The 16,675-nt window shown below is 36.2% G+C and overlaps 1 protein-coding gene across 4 annotated transcripts in view; it reads left to right on the plus strand.

The window, feature by feature from the left end:
* The window catches only part of rftn1b (raftlin, lipid raft linker 1b), a 150,893-nt gene that overhangs the window by 68,827 nt on the left and 65,391 nt on the right, over positions 1–16,675 (plus strand). For all 4 annotated transcript variants that reach the window (XM_015034755.1, XM_015034752.1, XM_015034753.1 and 1 more), the window contains one exon: positions 10,651–10,759. In XM_015034755.1, the coding sequence (XP_014890241.1) occupies positions 10,651–10,759 (109 nt within the window). The remainder of the gene's footprint in view (positions 1–10,650; positions 10,760–16,675) is intronic.

Genomic DNA, 16,675 nt, shown 5'->3' on the forward strand with positions numbered 1-16,675 from the left:
CTTGAGTACATTTTTGACTGTGTATTTGTACTTTTACTTAAGTACATTTTTTGAGTACTTTCTCCACCACTGGTGACAATATTCCTAATCCATGAAGGCGAATCTTTTCAGTCTAATTCTATGTTTTGTGCTCTGAGCAACATCATGCTTTAATATTTATTTTACATTATATTTAGAAATTTTAATTGTATTTTCTGAACTGTTTGAAAGGTTTGTTGCACCGACTAAACACATCAAAGTTGTGTTGTTTTTACAGTCAGTTCAGAACTGTTATCGGCTGATCCTAAACCTCAGATATCTGTATTATATCTGAAGTGAAATAAGTGGATCGTGCATCTCTGCTTTTTTGTTGGCCTGTTACATAGCACTCCAATTGGAAACAATGAAGTTTGTGGGTTTTATTTGAGAAAATGTGAGAAAGCTTTTGCATGCCACTTTCTGTGCTTTTACGTAACTTTGACGCCCCTTAGCATAATTTAATTCAGTGCAATCAGATTCCTTGGACTGGAATCAGATTTCTGATTGCCAGCAAACTGTTTATGCAGCTTCTTCACTGCTGAGAAAGAAACCACAAACCTACTGGTCCCAAACTGCAAAGACGCTCCAGAACTTCAACTCTTTCTCCCACAGAGACAGAGCAGTAATGACTGAAAAACCAATACCTGATATTACAAGCAACCAAGAGTGAAAGCCGTAATAATATGAATCTCTGTGCTCCATCAGTTGTGCTGCAACTGAGGGGGATCAGGCAGGAAAGCATGAAAAGACTATAGAAGAGGCTTATTGTGGAAGGAATTTATTACTTCTCCCTCTGAAGAAATAATAATGAAAGCAGGATCAGGAATGGGCTTCAGGGGGTAATGAATTTGAAATAAAATAAAGGAATATAAAACTTTGTTGATCCTCTCGAAAGAGTAACAGTAACTCAAAAAATAATTTAACATAGAAGAAAGAAACACAAGCTCAGCCTAATAACAGTGAAAGTAATAAAGTAATTAATTTCTTTCAGCAAATGTGTATTGCTAAGTAGGTGGAGTGAGTAACTGCTGAAATAAAAACCTTCATCTCTGCTGGTGTTTGCAGCAGAAATCTGGACTTATTTCAGCTCTGCTGCAGAAAGTGGTGCTTGTTTTTTTTCTACAGCACTTGTGTAGAGTGAGAAACATCCTTCTGGGTGTGAGATTATTCATGGCAGCAAATGACAACTTAATTTGGGTTTGTCAAACTCTGTGATTAGTAATTAGTTTTCCCATAGCTGAGCAGTGCGAGTCATTTCAAAATGCCCTGCTTACTGTCAGTCACCAGAGTCTGGAAAGTACTCAAATACTACCGAAGGCATCGCCATTCTTTATGGGAATGTCAATTCTTAATTTAGGACATTTCTGGAAAACATATTCAAGGGGGCCAATGCAACTACTGCTCAGAAAAAAAAACCTATGGCAACTCAAGAACTTTGAAGTTTGGTTATAATCAAACCTCTGACAGAGATAAACTCATATTTTCATCCGTTTTCGTTTGAAAGTTCACGTTAAAAACTAATCTTGTTTGCCCTTTAGTTTTTTTTTTTTAGATCTTGGGCTTTCCATTTAATTATCAATTTAAAAAGTTCTAATAAGACAGCCATATTGTGATAATATAAGAGTAATATGGGGGCCAACTTCAGAAAAGTCAGTTACTTGTTGCTATGGAGACTCCGGCTTTCCCCGAGGAGCAGAGAGGTACAGGGAACCCTTAAAAAGGCAAAAAAGATTTTAACTTTTAAACAAAAATGTGAATGTATTACATATAAGTCATAATGCAAAAAACTTTTTGAAATCCCATCCTTTTTTTTATTCAGGACCTATGACAAATTTAAATCCTCTCATTTTCAGTCTTTGGGAGAAAATTCAGGGATTATTTATTATAAAAAAGTCTGAAGAGAATTATGTGCTTATTCTGTGTGTTGTGTAAATTGAGGGTAGGTCCTACAGAAAGGAATAGATACACTGTTTGAAGGAAGACAAAATACTTATTTTATGAGATGTAAAAATTGTACATGTGGAGAATTAAACTAGGGAGATTAATTCAATGGTTTACTGAATATTTCGCTGCAGGTTCAGAATCTGACGTTTGGGTTCAATTAGAACAATCCGTATTGAAAATATGAGATAAAATAAATCTAAATTTATCTAGGATTCTGTAAAAACCTTTAAAATGATCAAACTTCTAAATCAATCACTGTAAGAACAACTTTATCTACAATTTAACTCTGAGATCTATTTTGAGTTTGTTTGGTGCTTCTGTTGTAAATAAGTGATGATCTCAAAAAAGGGTTTGGATTTTTTCAAATCTGCAATCAAAAATCTTTGAGACACGGTAAAATTGATCACTATCAAAAATCCTGCTATTTTTTGTTAGCTGAAAATTGCAATAAAAATGGCACCTGTAATGATTCTCATTTTAAAAAAGTACAGAATCTGCCAAGTTGTTTGTGTAGTAACTTAAATTATTTAACTATACACTTGGTTTGGACACTTTTTGCATTCAAAAGTTTTGTAATTCTTCATAAGTTTAGTTGTGCTATATTGGTTTAAGAAATGTCCTTTAAGCCACTACATCTCCATTTTGTAACCATTAGTGTAAAGTGGGTTTCCTGCTGCTGTAGCAGCACCTACTGGATTGTAGACAAGTCTGGGTTATAAAGGTCTCTGGTTGTAATGAGCTACTGTTGCTTATCTGCCGTCTTGAGAAAATCTGTCCATTCTCGTCTGACCTCTGACATCAACAAGGCGTTTATGCTCACACAGCTGTCGCTCACTGGATTTTTCCTCTTTGCTGGAGCATTTTCTATAAATCTGAGAGATGCATGGACATTCTAGCAGATCAGCAGCTTCTGAAATACTGTCTGGTGCCATGAACCAGGTCATGCTCACTTAAATCCCAATTCTTCCCCATTCTGAAGCTCATGTCTGGATGTCTAAATCCATCGAGCTTCTGTCACTTTATTGACTGATTTTCTATTTGTGTCAACAATAGGTGTAGCTAGTAAAGTAAACCATAATGGTATGTCCATAATGTTTAAAAAATAGGTTTATTTTTGTTTTATTTCTCAATAATTTGATATAAAAACATTTTAACTTTTTTTTTCTTCAATAACTAACTAACTCATCTCTTATTAAAACGCCACTCACCATGTTCAGTGCAGAAAATAATCTCACTCTCCAGAAGCTCAAAACAACATCTACTGCAAAAGGACTTCATGATGCCCAAAGAATATATGTAGATAAAAAAGGGCACCTTATCAGCTTTCAGTTCCCGTGTTTCTGTATCATTTTATAAGTATTATTTGTCCTGGAAACCATTTTCAGTATCCAATGTTACTCACACAAACTTGTCCCCACATCTCTTGGTTCTGCAAAAACAGACAGCAAAAACATTGATTCTAAAATAAAAAAAAAGAAAAAAAGAAAAGCAGCAGCCGAATCGACTGGATCTCTGCTTTATTTAATGGCTTGAAAAATACACTGTGGGAAGGAAAATAGAAAGCTAAGAGAATCAGTGAGAGATGGAGTAAAGAGGACAGTGGGAGAATGAATGTGATCACCAAAAAAAAAGAGACAGAGATTGAGTGAAAGGCGCAGAGGAGTCTAAGCGACCAAATGCAGGGCCGCGGCTTTATCTCCAGTATGTGTCACTGCAGAGACAGCTGCTCACATCAGCACCAGCCCACGGGAATCCAAATCTCCACCAAGGGAGGAGGAGTGGGGGGGGGGAAATGGACAAAAGACAGAGCCTTAACCCGCTCAGTTTAGCTAGCAGAGCCAGGAGAAACAAGGGGGTGAGGACAGTTAAAATAAGCTTAGGTTATAATACAATAACACTGTTTCTGAGGGAATTGAATAATAGAAGAAATAATGATTTGCATACCTGAAGTAGTTTTAAAAAAATCTGTTTACTTTATAGCTGGAACTAATCTCATAAAAATGTTTACAGTGAAAGAACCAATGAGCCAAAGTGGCCAAAAAAAATTAACTGGTTACATTTACTCAATTACATTTACTTGAGTAACTTTTCTGGAAAACAAAACTTAAAAGTGATACTTTTAAGTTACATAATTTTGTAAATGAAAGCTGAATAATCCCCTTTTTACTGGTTTTGCCCTAATTAAAGAAGTTAAATTTGGTCAGATTGTATATGTTTCCAACTTGTGTGCCTGAGTCTAGTGCATCAAGTATAAAGTTTGAAAAGTTTGTATCCTGACAGTTAGTGCTGCAAATGTAAATCAATGCCAAGCAGGTTATAACCTTAAATGTCTCTGATGGTCATTTGTCCGTGGTGATGGTAACGACCTTCTGCCAAGAGGAATATAAAACAAAAATAAAAAAAAATACAATGGAGATATAATGGATTGGACTGAATGAAAATTTAAAATGTCAACTGTCAAATTTCTCAGTGTTCAATTTGGTTACGATGGTCTGGGGTTACAGTTCAGCAGGCAGTGTCTGATGGGGTATATTCATCATTATGGGTAATTGCAAAGAGCTCCTGTGTGCTCCGGCTGCGGGAAAGTGAAGGATGAAAGAGGGAGATTGGTTCAGAGAGAAGACGAAGGAGAAGGAAAATAAAAAAGTACAACCGCAAAACCATTAGAGTGGATTCGCTTGGCTGAAATTATTCATGAATCTGGGAAAATGTGACATTAGAATAGGTGTTCTGTATTATTAAAGTGCCACAATGGCAGAGTGCTAAATATGAGTTCAGATGCTCCCTGACTGTGTCATCATAGCAATAGATGATAGGCCTGACATGATTTTAGTTCTGTATGCGAAAGGCCAGAAAAAGAATGTGCGTTTTTTATTAATTCAGCGAGCAAAAAGGTTTTATCCAATCTTGAGGTTCTTTCTGCATCATGAAAGAAAAAGCTTTTGTTGGATTGAGAAAATGCTATTGAGCACTCTTCAAGTAATTTCCAGACATGGGAAACATCAGGGTAATAAATCTAAAGCATTCCAGTCGATGTCTGGTTGGAATGTATTGGAGAGTAAAGGGAGAGGAATTCAAAAGATTAAAGATTAGTTAAAATTACTACAGTTACACAAAATCTCATTGAAGTTATGCAAGCAATTAAATCAATAAAGGTAAACAAATATGCCCGACTCTATTTTGTGAAAGATATATTTTCAATTCATCAAACAAAATAAAACTGAAACTATTAAATCAGAGAAGATGACAAAAGTCATGGAGGTTTTCTTTGTAAGAATTAAACAATTTATTTTCTATTGAGCAAACTAAAGTCTGATACATTTATATTTATATTTGATCAAACTTTTGCATTACCTTTAGGTTTAAGCCTCTTTAAGCGGTTTTAACTTGAGCTAAGCATCTCTGTTTAAGATATTAAAATTAACATAATTAAGGACAGTTTTAGCACAACTAATAGTGTTTGGCACAACAAGTGAAAGTTTCTATTCCAATACATTTTGGTTAATGACTTAATAAATTACTATTAATACATTTGAATTATGATGACATAGATTCCTAGATTTAGTGAAAAAAATGTTGTGGCTTTACTATTTTTAACCATTCCCACTGTTCAACATGTCAAAAATACCAGCAGCTTTACTCTTTATAGTCTTTTAAGACATGAAGCCACATCATCATCATAATCACCACACACGTCTCTTTGTAATTAATCTATACATTTTCTTTTAATTTGTAAACTAACCCTTTCATGCATAGTGGTCACTGCAGTGGACAGCTATCTAAAAAAAATTTTTCTGTGTTTCTTGAGGATTTTTATGTGATAAATACACACAGACCACTGAAGTGGACATTAGTTCATCATAAAATACACAGTCAACTTACTGGCCATCAGCTACAAGTGCAAGAAAAGTTTTGTTAAAAACAACTCAGGAATATCCAATGTCAATGTCAAATTTATTTATATAGCACTTTAAAACAGGTATAAAACTGCACCACAGTGCTGTACAAGAACGACAACACAAATGACAAAACAGAGTAAAAACAATACATCAATTAAATGCCAAAGAGTAAAAATGAGTTTTAAGAAGTGATTTAAAATGATCCAGGCTGTGGGCAGATCTAATCTGTAAAGGTTAGATCTGCCGTCCTTCTATTGCAGAGAACTGGAGAAAAAAAAAAAAAAAAAAAAAAAAAAAATATATATATATATATATATATATATATATATATATATATATAAAGTAACCCAGTATTGTATTTGTATTTTCCAAATTACAACTTTGTATTTGGAGAAAATTACAACTGATGACCTAGAAAAAATTTTTTTAAAAAAATGTTTTTTTTCCCGCTTTTTTTTAATGCCTTAAAAAAAATCAAAAACACTTCAGAAACAAATCCTGACACAATTTATGTAGGAAAGGGTTACGATACTGTATTTAAGTAAAATATATATTCAGTAATATAATAATCTGTTAGATGCAGCTGTATATTCAGAAGTGTTTAATATCTACCTGCTCCATTCTTCACAGTCAAATCATTCCCAAACGGGAATCCACACCACTGGTGTCAAACGTGCATGAAAAAGTATTATATCACTATGCATATAGCTGGTGGCAGGCGCTCTGAAGGGCAACGCTGTTTCTTTTTCCTATCTTCAATTCTGTTCAGACGTATTGATGCGTCTTACAAAGCTTTCCGTGGCTGAAGTCCAGTAGTCTGTTAAATCTTGGGCCACTTCAGCATGATGCAGTCAATGTGCGTGAACAGCATTCACTGGTGCACATCAATTTCTGAGATTCATCTCAGTGCTCCCAGTGGGCGCTCAACTTTATTTTTCTGCCTTGTGGGGTTCTTCATAGCATAAATCTGACATTGAGTCTTCATATCCAGCATCTAGACAGTGACCATGGCAACAGATTTATTTGAAAACTATTTAAAAATAAGCTAAAACTGAATTGTATCAAGGGATTTAGAGGAACTAAAATATATGCAAAGATTAAACTATATTGAATTTAGTTCAAAATTCACAAAAAAAAAAAAAAAAATTCATAAACAAGACTCCATTTCAAACTCCAGCGAACACACGGTAATTTGAAACCACCGATTAAAGAAGCGATGCGGCCGCCGCGTTGCTGAACAACTCCCAGAGCGAGCCATTAACAGGCAACAATTAGTTTCTATGCGAGCGTGCGGTTCCGGTGGGAGCGATTAGTCCGTCACAAGGTGTTTCACGGCACAGCAAAGAAGTCGACCCATCTGGGTCAGGAGGAAGGGGAGTGAAGCAGGTGTACTCGCCCAGAGGGGAGCTTCAGGTAGGTGGGCAGGCAAACAGGCATTTGACACCCTTCTAACCACATGAGGCCTCAGAGGTTGACAGCTGGTGCTGCACGATGCATGAAAAGTCATTGTTTCACATGGAGAAGATGGACTGCAGGTGATGCAGCTGCTATTTTTAACCCGGAGGCTCCCTGCAGGAACAAATGCTCCATTTAAGTCTTTCTTCTATTTCTCTGTTCTTCTGCCTACAGAGATTTGTTTCCATTAGCAATGGTCCAAAATCAGTTCTTCACCCACTTTTTTTAATCTAGTTACTTTATGTTGCGCAAAACTATTGATTGCATTGAAAGAAATCATATTAAGCTTAAGTGGCAATTGTGGGTTTAAAAAGTCCCTGAGCCACACTGAATCATTTTTCCTTCATTGTTAGATTAGTAATGATCAAGTAGAGTGTTTCTTTCTTTGCCATTTTTTTATTATTATTTTGACTAAAGTTATTTATTTTATTTTACCCTTTGAATGTTATGTGAACTGGCAGTATAAAGGGACAAACTAGATTATGTAAGATTGTTTATACTTTAAAGAACGGAAACATTTGTAGTTTGCTAAGGTCAGCATCTCTGTCACTTTTAAAGCTTTTTTTTTTCTAAAAATGGCACCTGAGGCACAGCTCAGCCAGGTGGCTATGATTTATCTCGTGACCAACTGGGAATAAGGGAACCTTTATTGTCAGAGCCATGAGGCTGCTGCTCTTATGGGGTGTTAAGAATTCAATGAATGTGAAACAGGAGCCATTTCTCAGGTCATAATAACCGTTCCATCTTGTAAAATTAGAAATTTAAAACTGAGCATGTCCATTTTCTTGGTTGGACTGACAATAGAGCAATCACAGTCACTGTCAAACTTTCAAACCAATAATTGTTCCACCAGCTCAGCATTAGAGGCTAAAATGTCCCCTGAATCAGTTGAATAGGCCTAAATTTACAAGTACAGCAAAATGTAGGCTTTTTGAAAAAGAAGAAAGCGAAAGCTCATCAAGCAAATCCTTAAAAGGGAACTGAAAGGAGGAGGACGAAAGCCTGTTGTGTTCCCCAGTTTCGTTTGAATATCAACGAGTCCTTTGTGCCTCAAAAGTCTTCCAGTGTGGACTTTAAAGGGCCACTTGAAAAGGGCAATTTTACCAGTAAGAGGTTGAACCAGCCATGAAGGAAAAAGAAAACGCAGAACTAAAAAGTTTCTGATTACACTCTTGCAGTTTTAGTTTATTTTTTGTATTTTGTGCGGGTTTAAGGAGACATAATTGTTAGTTTTCACACAGTTGCAGTGGAATTCAATTGACAGCTTGAAATAAACACATTATTATTGCTTTTACCAATAGTGGTCAGGAATGATCCGTCTGGGGTTGTAGATTATTTTTAGAAAGGTAGACTGACTCTAAGCTGTAATCATCACAGCGCTTACACTTTTATAGTGAAGTTTATTCGAACATTTATTCATATTTCAGCATGAACGCCACACGATTTCTTCATTAGTACCAATATTATGGTCAAACTTATACTAGACTAGAAGTGCAGCATTACCACACTTTTTTTTGTGTGACATAAACATAAATGAGAAGATATGCATCACTCTCATGTCATTTTCTTACAGGGACCACATTGCATTTTTATTTTTCCTCAGAATCAAGACTGTAACAAGGCAACAAAACATGTTTTGATTTAATATGACATAATATACCTGGAAGCATCTGAATTATACAAAACAAGACGAATAAGCAGCAACCAGTTGTGCAAAACAGCCTCATCAGCGTATCTGTAGGGGGTTGTGTGTAGAAAGTTTCTGTGGAGATAACAGAATATTTACTTATAAATATTGCAACATTTGTTGCTGGTTAAAGGAAGTAGAATATTACTTACTAGCTGCATTTATGAGCTACGCATCAAGTTCATGTTTATTTTTGTTGCAACTAATAATGTTTGGCACAACGAGCAGCAGTTTAAATTCCAGTAAATTTTGGTTAATGACTGAATCAATAAATTTGCATGAATTTGGATTATGATGATGTATGGTAGTTGATACCTAGATTTAGTTAAAACTGGAATTTTGTGGCTTTGCTTTTATGCAGTGATTCATTTATAGTCTTCTAAATCATGCAACCATTTTAGGGGAAATAGGTGAAATACTTTTAGTTCTACAGATATATTTCTGTATTTAAACTGCTTTGTAATATTCTTAACTTAGAATTGTGATTTTTTTTTAGCACAAATGATCATTATCACAAAAATGAAAGGTTTGAACACATAAGTCTCTGTGTAATTAATCTATAAATTTTGTTTTAGTTTGTAAATTAAGTTGTTATATATATATTTCTTATATATTCTGAAGTTTTTCACCTCTTCCAGTCACAGCATTCTCAAATATGCAAATCAAGATGAATAATCCGCATCCTCTATTGCAAAACAGGTTTGTGTGCAGAAGGTTCCTGTGTAGGTAACAGAATATAGGATTTTGTTTTTTACTTGTTATAAATATTGCAGGATTTGCTGATGGTTAAAGGAAGTAGAAGAGGAAAAATCTATGTTGCTCTGCATTTGGGAATCACTGATAGAAACACAGAAGTAGGGAGGGACTCGGTCTCTGGGGGGAGTCCTTGCGTGATGTAGGAAACTACTATTTCGACCTTTAATAGTCACACCAGCCCGCATGCATGCATCTCTTAACCTCTCTCACATCAGGTGTCCATGTAGAGCCAGAGGCCATGGAGAGTGCACACACACACACATGCACACACACACGGTCTGCTGCACGCTAAGGGAAGCCGTGGGTGTGGGGGCTTCTTTCACTTGTCAACAGGATGAGGAGCAGGGGTGATAGAAGCTGGAGCATTACTCTCCTCTGGCCTAGCGCTGGGATTTCCTCAGCTGTACATAGAAGGAAAATGCAGCATTATATGAATAGATTTTTACCCCCCATCCTCTCTTCAAAAATACTTTGCTGGCCTCAGCAGGGAAGTCTGTGAGGAAAAAGCATGAAGACTGGATTTGCATTGAATTTCCTCCATTCTGTGTGTGTGTGTGTGTGTGTGTGTGTGTGTGTGCTTTTTATTCGTGTGGATCTTTGTTTCACTTGAGTGTATTTTCCCTCTCCCCTCCCACAGGGCAGCAATAACATTAACAAAGCATCTTGATGCACTGTAATTTGTTGATACAGGGCTTCTTTGTGTGTTTGATGCCTTTTTGAAGCAGTATTATGACTGCAATTTAATAATCCCAGCCTGCCATTATGCATTTGGATGTGTGTAGATGCCTGCGCTCGCTTTCTCTTTGGATCTTTCCTGTGGCCTGGTTGACTGAGAGGTTGGAACTCGTTGTGATTTGTCCTTCTTCCCCCAACCCACTGTGGTCTGTGCAGGGTGGAAAGGAGCCAGCCAGTCTGCCCACCAAACAAGCTACTGCTGGAAGAGTGCCTGTCTGCGGAGCAGGTGCCCACTCCCGAGCTCATCCAGGGCTACGTAAAGAAGGTAGGACTGCTTGGCAAACGCCAAGCTGAAGGCTTTGTCAGTCCACGCTCCGCTAGAAAGGAGGAAGCAGGAAGAAAGGATGATGGGGGGAAGTGGAGGCTGGATAAGGGCTCATCGCCTAAACTGGGGAAAGTAACAGATTGTTTTCTGAGAGTGAGTAAAATACCTCCAACTCAAATAGTGCATAAAGAAAAATGCCAACATGTCCCACTGTGTGAATGCTGATGGAGCAAATATATTCATGCAGATGAGACGTCTGAGCAAACAAATTTCCACCAGAAGTTTGTAGTACCTCCCTATAAGGTGGAAAAACACAAATACATCCACACATAAATTTATAAATAGTAATGTGAAATACTTACTATGCCAATTAATATTTGATGAATACTTAATAGAAAAGCTTTTTTTTCTTGCTCATGACAACTTTAAAACATCTTTATGGTGAAGCTTGTTAAATGCATTGATTTGGTAAAATCTTCACTCTCTTCAAACTTCTTCAATCTTCAGTTTTGGAAATCTTACATAATGACAACAATGGTCTTATTTTGCCGAAAGTGTTTTGTGTGTGTGTGTGTGTGTGTGGGTGTGTGTGTAAATCTGTTAAATGAAGAAAATCATCCTTTGCCAATAAAAGGTGGTAATTTTTATGCCAGAATCACTTTTGGCCAAAATGATTTAGGAAGGTGATAATCAAATTTTTGTAATCAGTTTTCAGCCTTATCTATCACTGAGTGGGCCCCTGCAACATCTTTATTTTATTTAACAAAACTAATTGAGTGTTTCCAACTGAGCCGTAGGGATCTCTGTCTGGCTGAAGAACTCATTCTTTTCAGATTTGTATAGAAAATTTTCAGATGAATTTCTTCAATTCTTCCTTATTTTACAGTTATACGAAGGCTAACAGCACTGTTTGCATTTTAAAGTCCAACATTTAAGACGAAAACAGCTAATTATAACTTGCAGAGATTGAGAGCAGGATTGTTTTCTAAATCCTGACAGACTTTTTGTTTTTTGATTTCTTGAGCTTTTTATGCCTTTTCACATGTGAATAGCCCCTGCATATTTAATGCCATGTAACAATACCGACATGTTCAAAACTAATTTTCCCTGTTTTAAGTTTGAAGTGTTTCAGGGAATCTACCACATAGTTTCCAGCTGAAGGCCAGATTGTCTGTGAACACTTGGGGTTAAGCTTGCAGTAAAGTACATTATTTTAGAAGAGTGACAGCATAATAGTTATTTTATGTAATTGGTACTTTAAACATAACAAAACATGGGGGAGGTGGCAAAGCGTGGGTACTCCAGGAGATGTCAGTAATAAATTAAAGAGGGAACTCTAAAGGCTTTGATTTTGTTGCCAGTCTGGCTAAATGTAGATCCCTCCGTTTTTGTTCCAGAATAGCCATCAGCCTCAAAGATAACAGGTAAATCACAGTTTTCATCATGTCAGAGCCCCAGTGTTTTAGCTGTGAATTCATCCGATTAGGGTCTAATTCACAGCAGTTTATGCATGATTAGATGCAGGGGAATCAGTGGGAAACAAGGCAAGGAGCATCCAAAGAAGAGGAAAAGAGAGGTTAGCAAAACAAGAAACAAACCTAGAAAAAAATGAAAACAGATTTTAGATTAATTCAAATAATTTCCCTGAATTTGTCAGGTGTGTTACTCAGACAATATGATGTGAAATTTTTTCCAATTATTTCTGCTCTGATTTGATCATGATACTAATAATCCAATTAAGAAAATATGAAAACAGTTGTGGAGATTTTTTTTTCTAAACATTTATCTTGATTCATTTGGAAAAAAATTAATTATTCTTTTGGTTTACAGCAATTATATTACAATATAAGAATTTAAAAAATGTTTATTTTACTTCTCTTGAGTTAGCCAAGACACTGGGAAATTATAGCTTTATCTTCCTTTCTATTGGAAACTATCAATACTGCTGAATTTGTGAATAATGCAAGTGACATTACAGTATTCTAAGAAACCAACTGGATTTCCTTGGTATTTTTTAAAGTGATGCGAAGGAAAAAAAAAAAGCTCTCTAGAGGTCTTTAGACGTTTGACGGCCTTTTCGCTCACTTTGTTTATATTTTGCCATGGCAGCATTGTTCAGCGTGTGTTTTAAAAAACTAAAAATAGACAACAAAGGCATAAAATGAAGTGTCGAACTGAAAAATCGAAGTATATCTGGAAGCCTTCAAGGACTGTCGGTGATGGCATGCTAAATAATTTCTGTGCAAGACCATTTAAAAAAAAAAAAGAAGAAATTACAGCAGGTCATTGGCCTCTTAAAATACTTGGAATTCAAGTATTTCTCAAATATGTGATGATAAAACCATAAATTTGATCAGATGTTAAGTGCTGAAATCTATTCCACAGAAATACCTTCAGAAAGCCTTGAGAACTACTGATGGAAGCTGCTTTAAATGAATAAAGAGCAGCCGAGTGCTCTGGAGGTGTAATGTAAAGACATGAGAGACGAATCCTCACTTTTCCATATTAGCATAAATCTAGCATTAAGATATAGAACAGGGTAAATGTAGATAACTCATAGAGATGCATTTCTATGCTCAGGATAAAGTGATCCATTAAAAGACTCTGTGGGATGAGAAGCTGCATTCTGTCTTAATAAGGCTTTAAAACACAGCATAGTGTTCAAAAACGCTCCTTTTATGTATCTGAGCATATTGAAGTAGATAAAATGGATACAATAATGGTGTTTTTTTTTTTTTTTTTACTCTGGATGAGATAAAAGTAGAATAGAGATTTTTGAATCCCTTTCTGATGATTTAATAATAAACTGGCTGTTTAGCTGCTGTTGCTTCAGTGATTGCACTGCTGCAAAATAGTCAGTTTGAAATGGCACTTCAGATGATATATATGACATAGCTTCTGGTTTGTTTTATTGTGGAAATGTTGCGTCATTATGATTCAGAGCTCCTGCCTGGTCTGTGTTTTACAGACCAGGATGGGCTTTTAAAGGTTCTCCCCCGAACCCTTATGTACATTTTGCCTTTCGATTAGTCATGCAACCACAGTCCTGTAGGACCTCATTAGTGTTGGTTATCATTTTAATCTTCTGAGCTGCAGGAGGAACAGGAAGCCTTGCTAGAAATCTATTAAATAGGAAGTGGACATGGATGAGTGGCTGAGGAGTGAGAAACAAAGAGTGTTTTCCTCTGCGTTTGGTCTTGAAGTCCTTTTCCCCCCGCCCCTTCCAACACTTTTTCATTCTTCCTCTCATTTATCTTTCCTTTATTCTCCTTACTGACGTAGTCTCTGTCATTATCATTTCAGCTTCTTTTTCTGTCATCTCTGCCTGCTCCGTCTCTCTCCGGGGTTTTCATCCTGACCTTCAGACAGCTCCTCCTGGTGCTGCTTTAATAACTTACAGGGGAAATAGGAAATGTGGTCTCAAGTCAAAATTGAAATGGGGTTTTCACCACAGGCTGTTGATATTCCAGTGGCAGTACACGGTAAGCTACTCCCAGAATATTTTTCATCAAATTTGTGCCCTGCATCACTTTGGTTAATGAAGAGAAATGATGCGATTTCAACCTCGAAACCTCATTTTTGTGACCTAAGGACGATCCCCTTTGAGCCGGCGAAACCTCTCTGTTCATTTAGAATAAGAGGCTCAGAAAAATGCAAATCATTAATTTTACCCTTCATTTATTTTTCTATTCACGAGAGTCGATTTCACTAAAACCATTACTGCCCCCAAAATATTATCCTTTTAGGTTCTTTTAAGCTGCTTTACACTTATTTCTAATATAAAATCTTTGCTGTTTTTGGACACTGATTCATCCCTAATTATAACTTTCATCAGCCTAAATCCATGAAACTCATTTTATATGGTCTTCCTTCATTCTTAGTGCAGTGTATGAACTTACCCAACACAAGGGAAACCACAAAAGTGTTGATACTGATTGAACCAAAATGCAGAAAAACTTCCCCAATTCCAAAAAAATAAAATATTAACAGTGGATGGAGTTAATAAAATGCCTAAAAGGTCCAACATTGCAGAGATACTGACAAGAACTTCCAATAAAAGTAATTGTAAACAGGAACAACTACTGTTTGAGTTGAAGATTTCTTTGGTTAAAAATATCACAGACACAGTGATGTTCCTCAGGGTTCTGTTTTGGAGTCCCTTGTTTTCACTAATACAGTTCAGAAAAACATTTGTCCCCATTCTGACAATGTAATTATTGTTCTAATATAACCTAAGTGCAGGTAGACAGCAAATGTTTATTCTGCAGATTTAAATAAATTTACTTTGCACACAGAAATGTTGTTCCACAAAATTAATACCTCCCATTAAGAACTGACTGAGGGTTTTCTCCTAAGTTACAAATACTGGAAGAACTTTAGTAAATGTTTGGTGTATCAATTGAGAAAGTATTATGTAAAAAAAAAGAAAAAAAAAAAGAAATCAGTTCAAATTTGAGAAGCGTGATATAGATGAACAAAATTCTCTGCATTTCCAAATATCAAGAGCTGCAGTGACAAGTGTCATTAAGAAATTCAAGGAGAGTCACATGGCTCAAAACAATCCTGGCAGAGGTGAGAAAACTGGTGAGGGATGTCTCCACAAAGACCCTTTCAAAAGCAGCAAAATAAAAAAACGACTTATGCGAGTGAGACATATAGTCTCCCATAAGCTCTTCACAGGAATGGAAGACAAGGCTGCAAATCTACAAAATCTTCACTTCTGCAGAAGAGGCTCCTTCAAATCAGAGAGAAATATATTATTGAAACCCTGATGGTGTGAAAGAAGCATGTCCTTAAGTTAGAAAACACAAAATAAGAGGCATTGCTTATGTTTGGAGAAATAAAGGAGGTGCCTTTTACCCAAAAGACAGCATCCTCACAGTGAAAAATGGTGGTGGCTTCTGTGTATCTGGAACTGTGATTCTTGTCACAGTGAAAGGAATTATGATGAAAGATGAATGTGGGAAGGTTTTGGGAAAAAGAAAAATGTAATCAGAACAAAGGTCTTGGTTGTTGCCAATGACCCCGAACATGCATCGCTGCTGGCAAAGAACTACCCCCAAAACAGAGGTCATTGACTGACTTGCACAAAGTCCTTACTTGAAATCCAATGCAAGTATGTGGGATAAACTGAAGACAAAGTTCCCTGAAGTCAATTACATCTGAGAGAATTTGAGGCATTTAGAGAAAATAATGAGCTGGTATTTCTCAAGATCCGAGTCTGTGACTTGTTAAAAACTGAAACGGCAAAAAAAAACAGACAGTCATTACAAGCAGTTAGCATCAGGGGAGCTAATGCTTCTATCAGTAGCTGCATGCTAACATCACATTTTGTTGTCTGGAACCATTAACCTGTAAGGCAAGAAATCTTTTTTAATCCTTACCGTACAGTCTTAGACAGTTTAATCTCACCCTATAGTCATCCAGGCATGCTTTCTGCTTCAAAGTGCAGTTTCTGTCCTACAGCTGTGGCACACGTTTTGCATTTCACTCTGCATTACCTCCACATTCTGCTGGCCTATGATGTGTTTCACAATTACTCCTGTCCCCATATTTTCTTATCTGTTTGTTTCTTAACTTAGTACACACTGAGACATAGTTGACTTATGAATGGACACTTCCTCTAAAATTGACTTCTGGGCATCGCTAAAGGCAATGCAGATGGTGACAGGTTAACTTGTATTCATTCAAAGATGTTCCATCTTTTGTTGTCGTCTATAGATATTTTGTTACTAATTTTCCTGAAAACATGTTATGTTGTGCCATTACTTCCATTCTACTGAATATTGCTTCTCTCCTATTCCCAACCAGCTATTTTTCCGTTTTCCATTAGCTGTTTGTTATTGTCGTGCAGACATTTTTTTTTTTTTTTTTTTTTTTTTGATTCTTTTTTTTTTTTTTTCTTTTTTTTTTGTT

Source organism: Poecilia latipinna, unplaced genomic scaffold (genome assembly GCF_001443285.1).
Source record: "Poecilia latipinna isolate Pla-1442-1.1 unplaced genomic scaffold, P_latipinna-1.0 Scaffold310, whole genome shotgun sequence".
Taxonomy (NCBI): domain Eukaryota; kingdom Metazoa; phylum Chordata; class Actinopteri; order Cyprinodontiformes; family Poeciliidae; genus Poecilia; species Poecilia latipinna.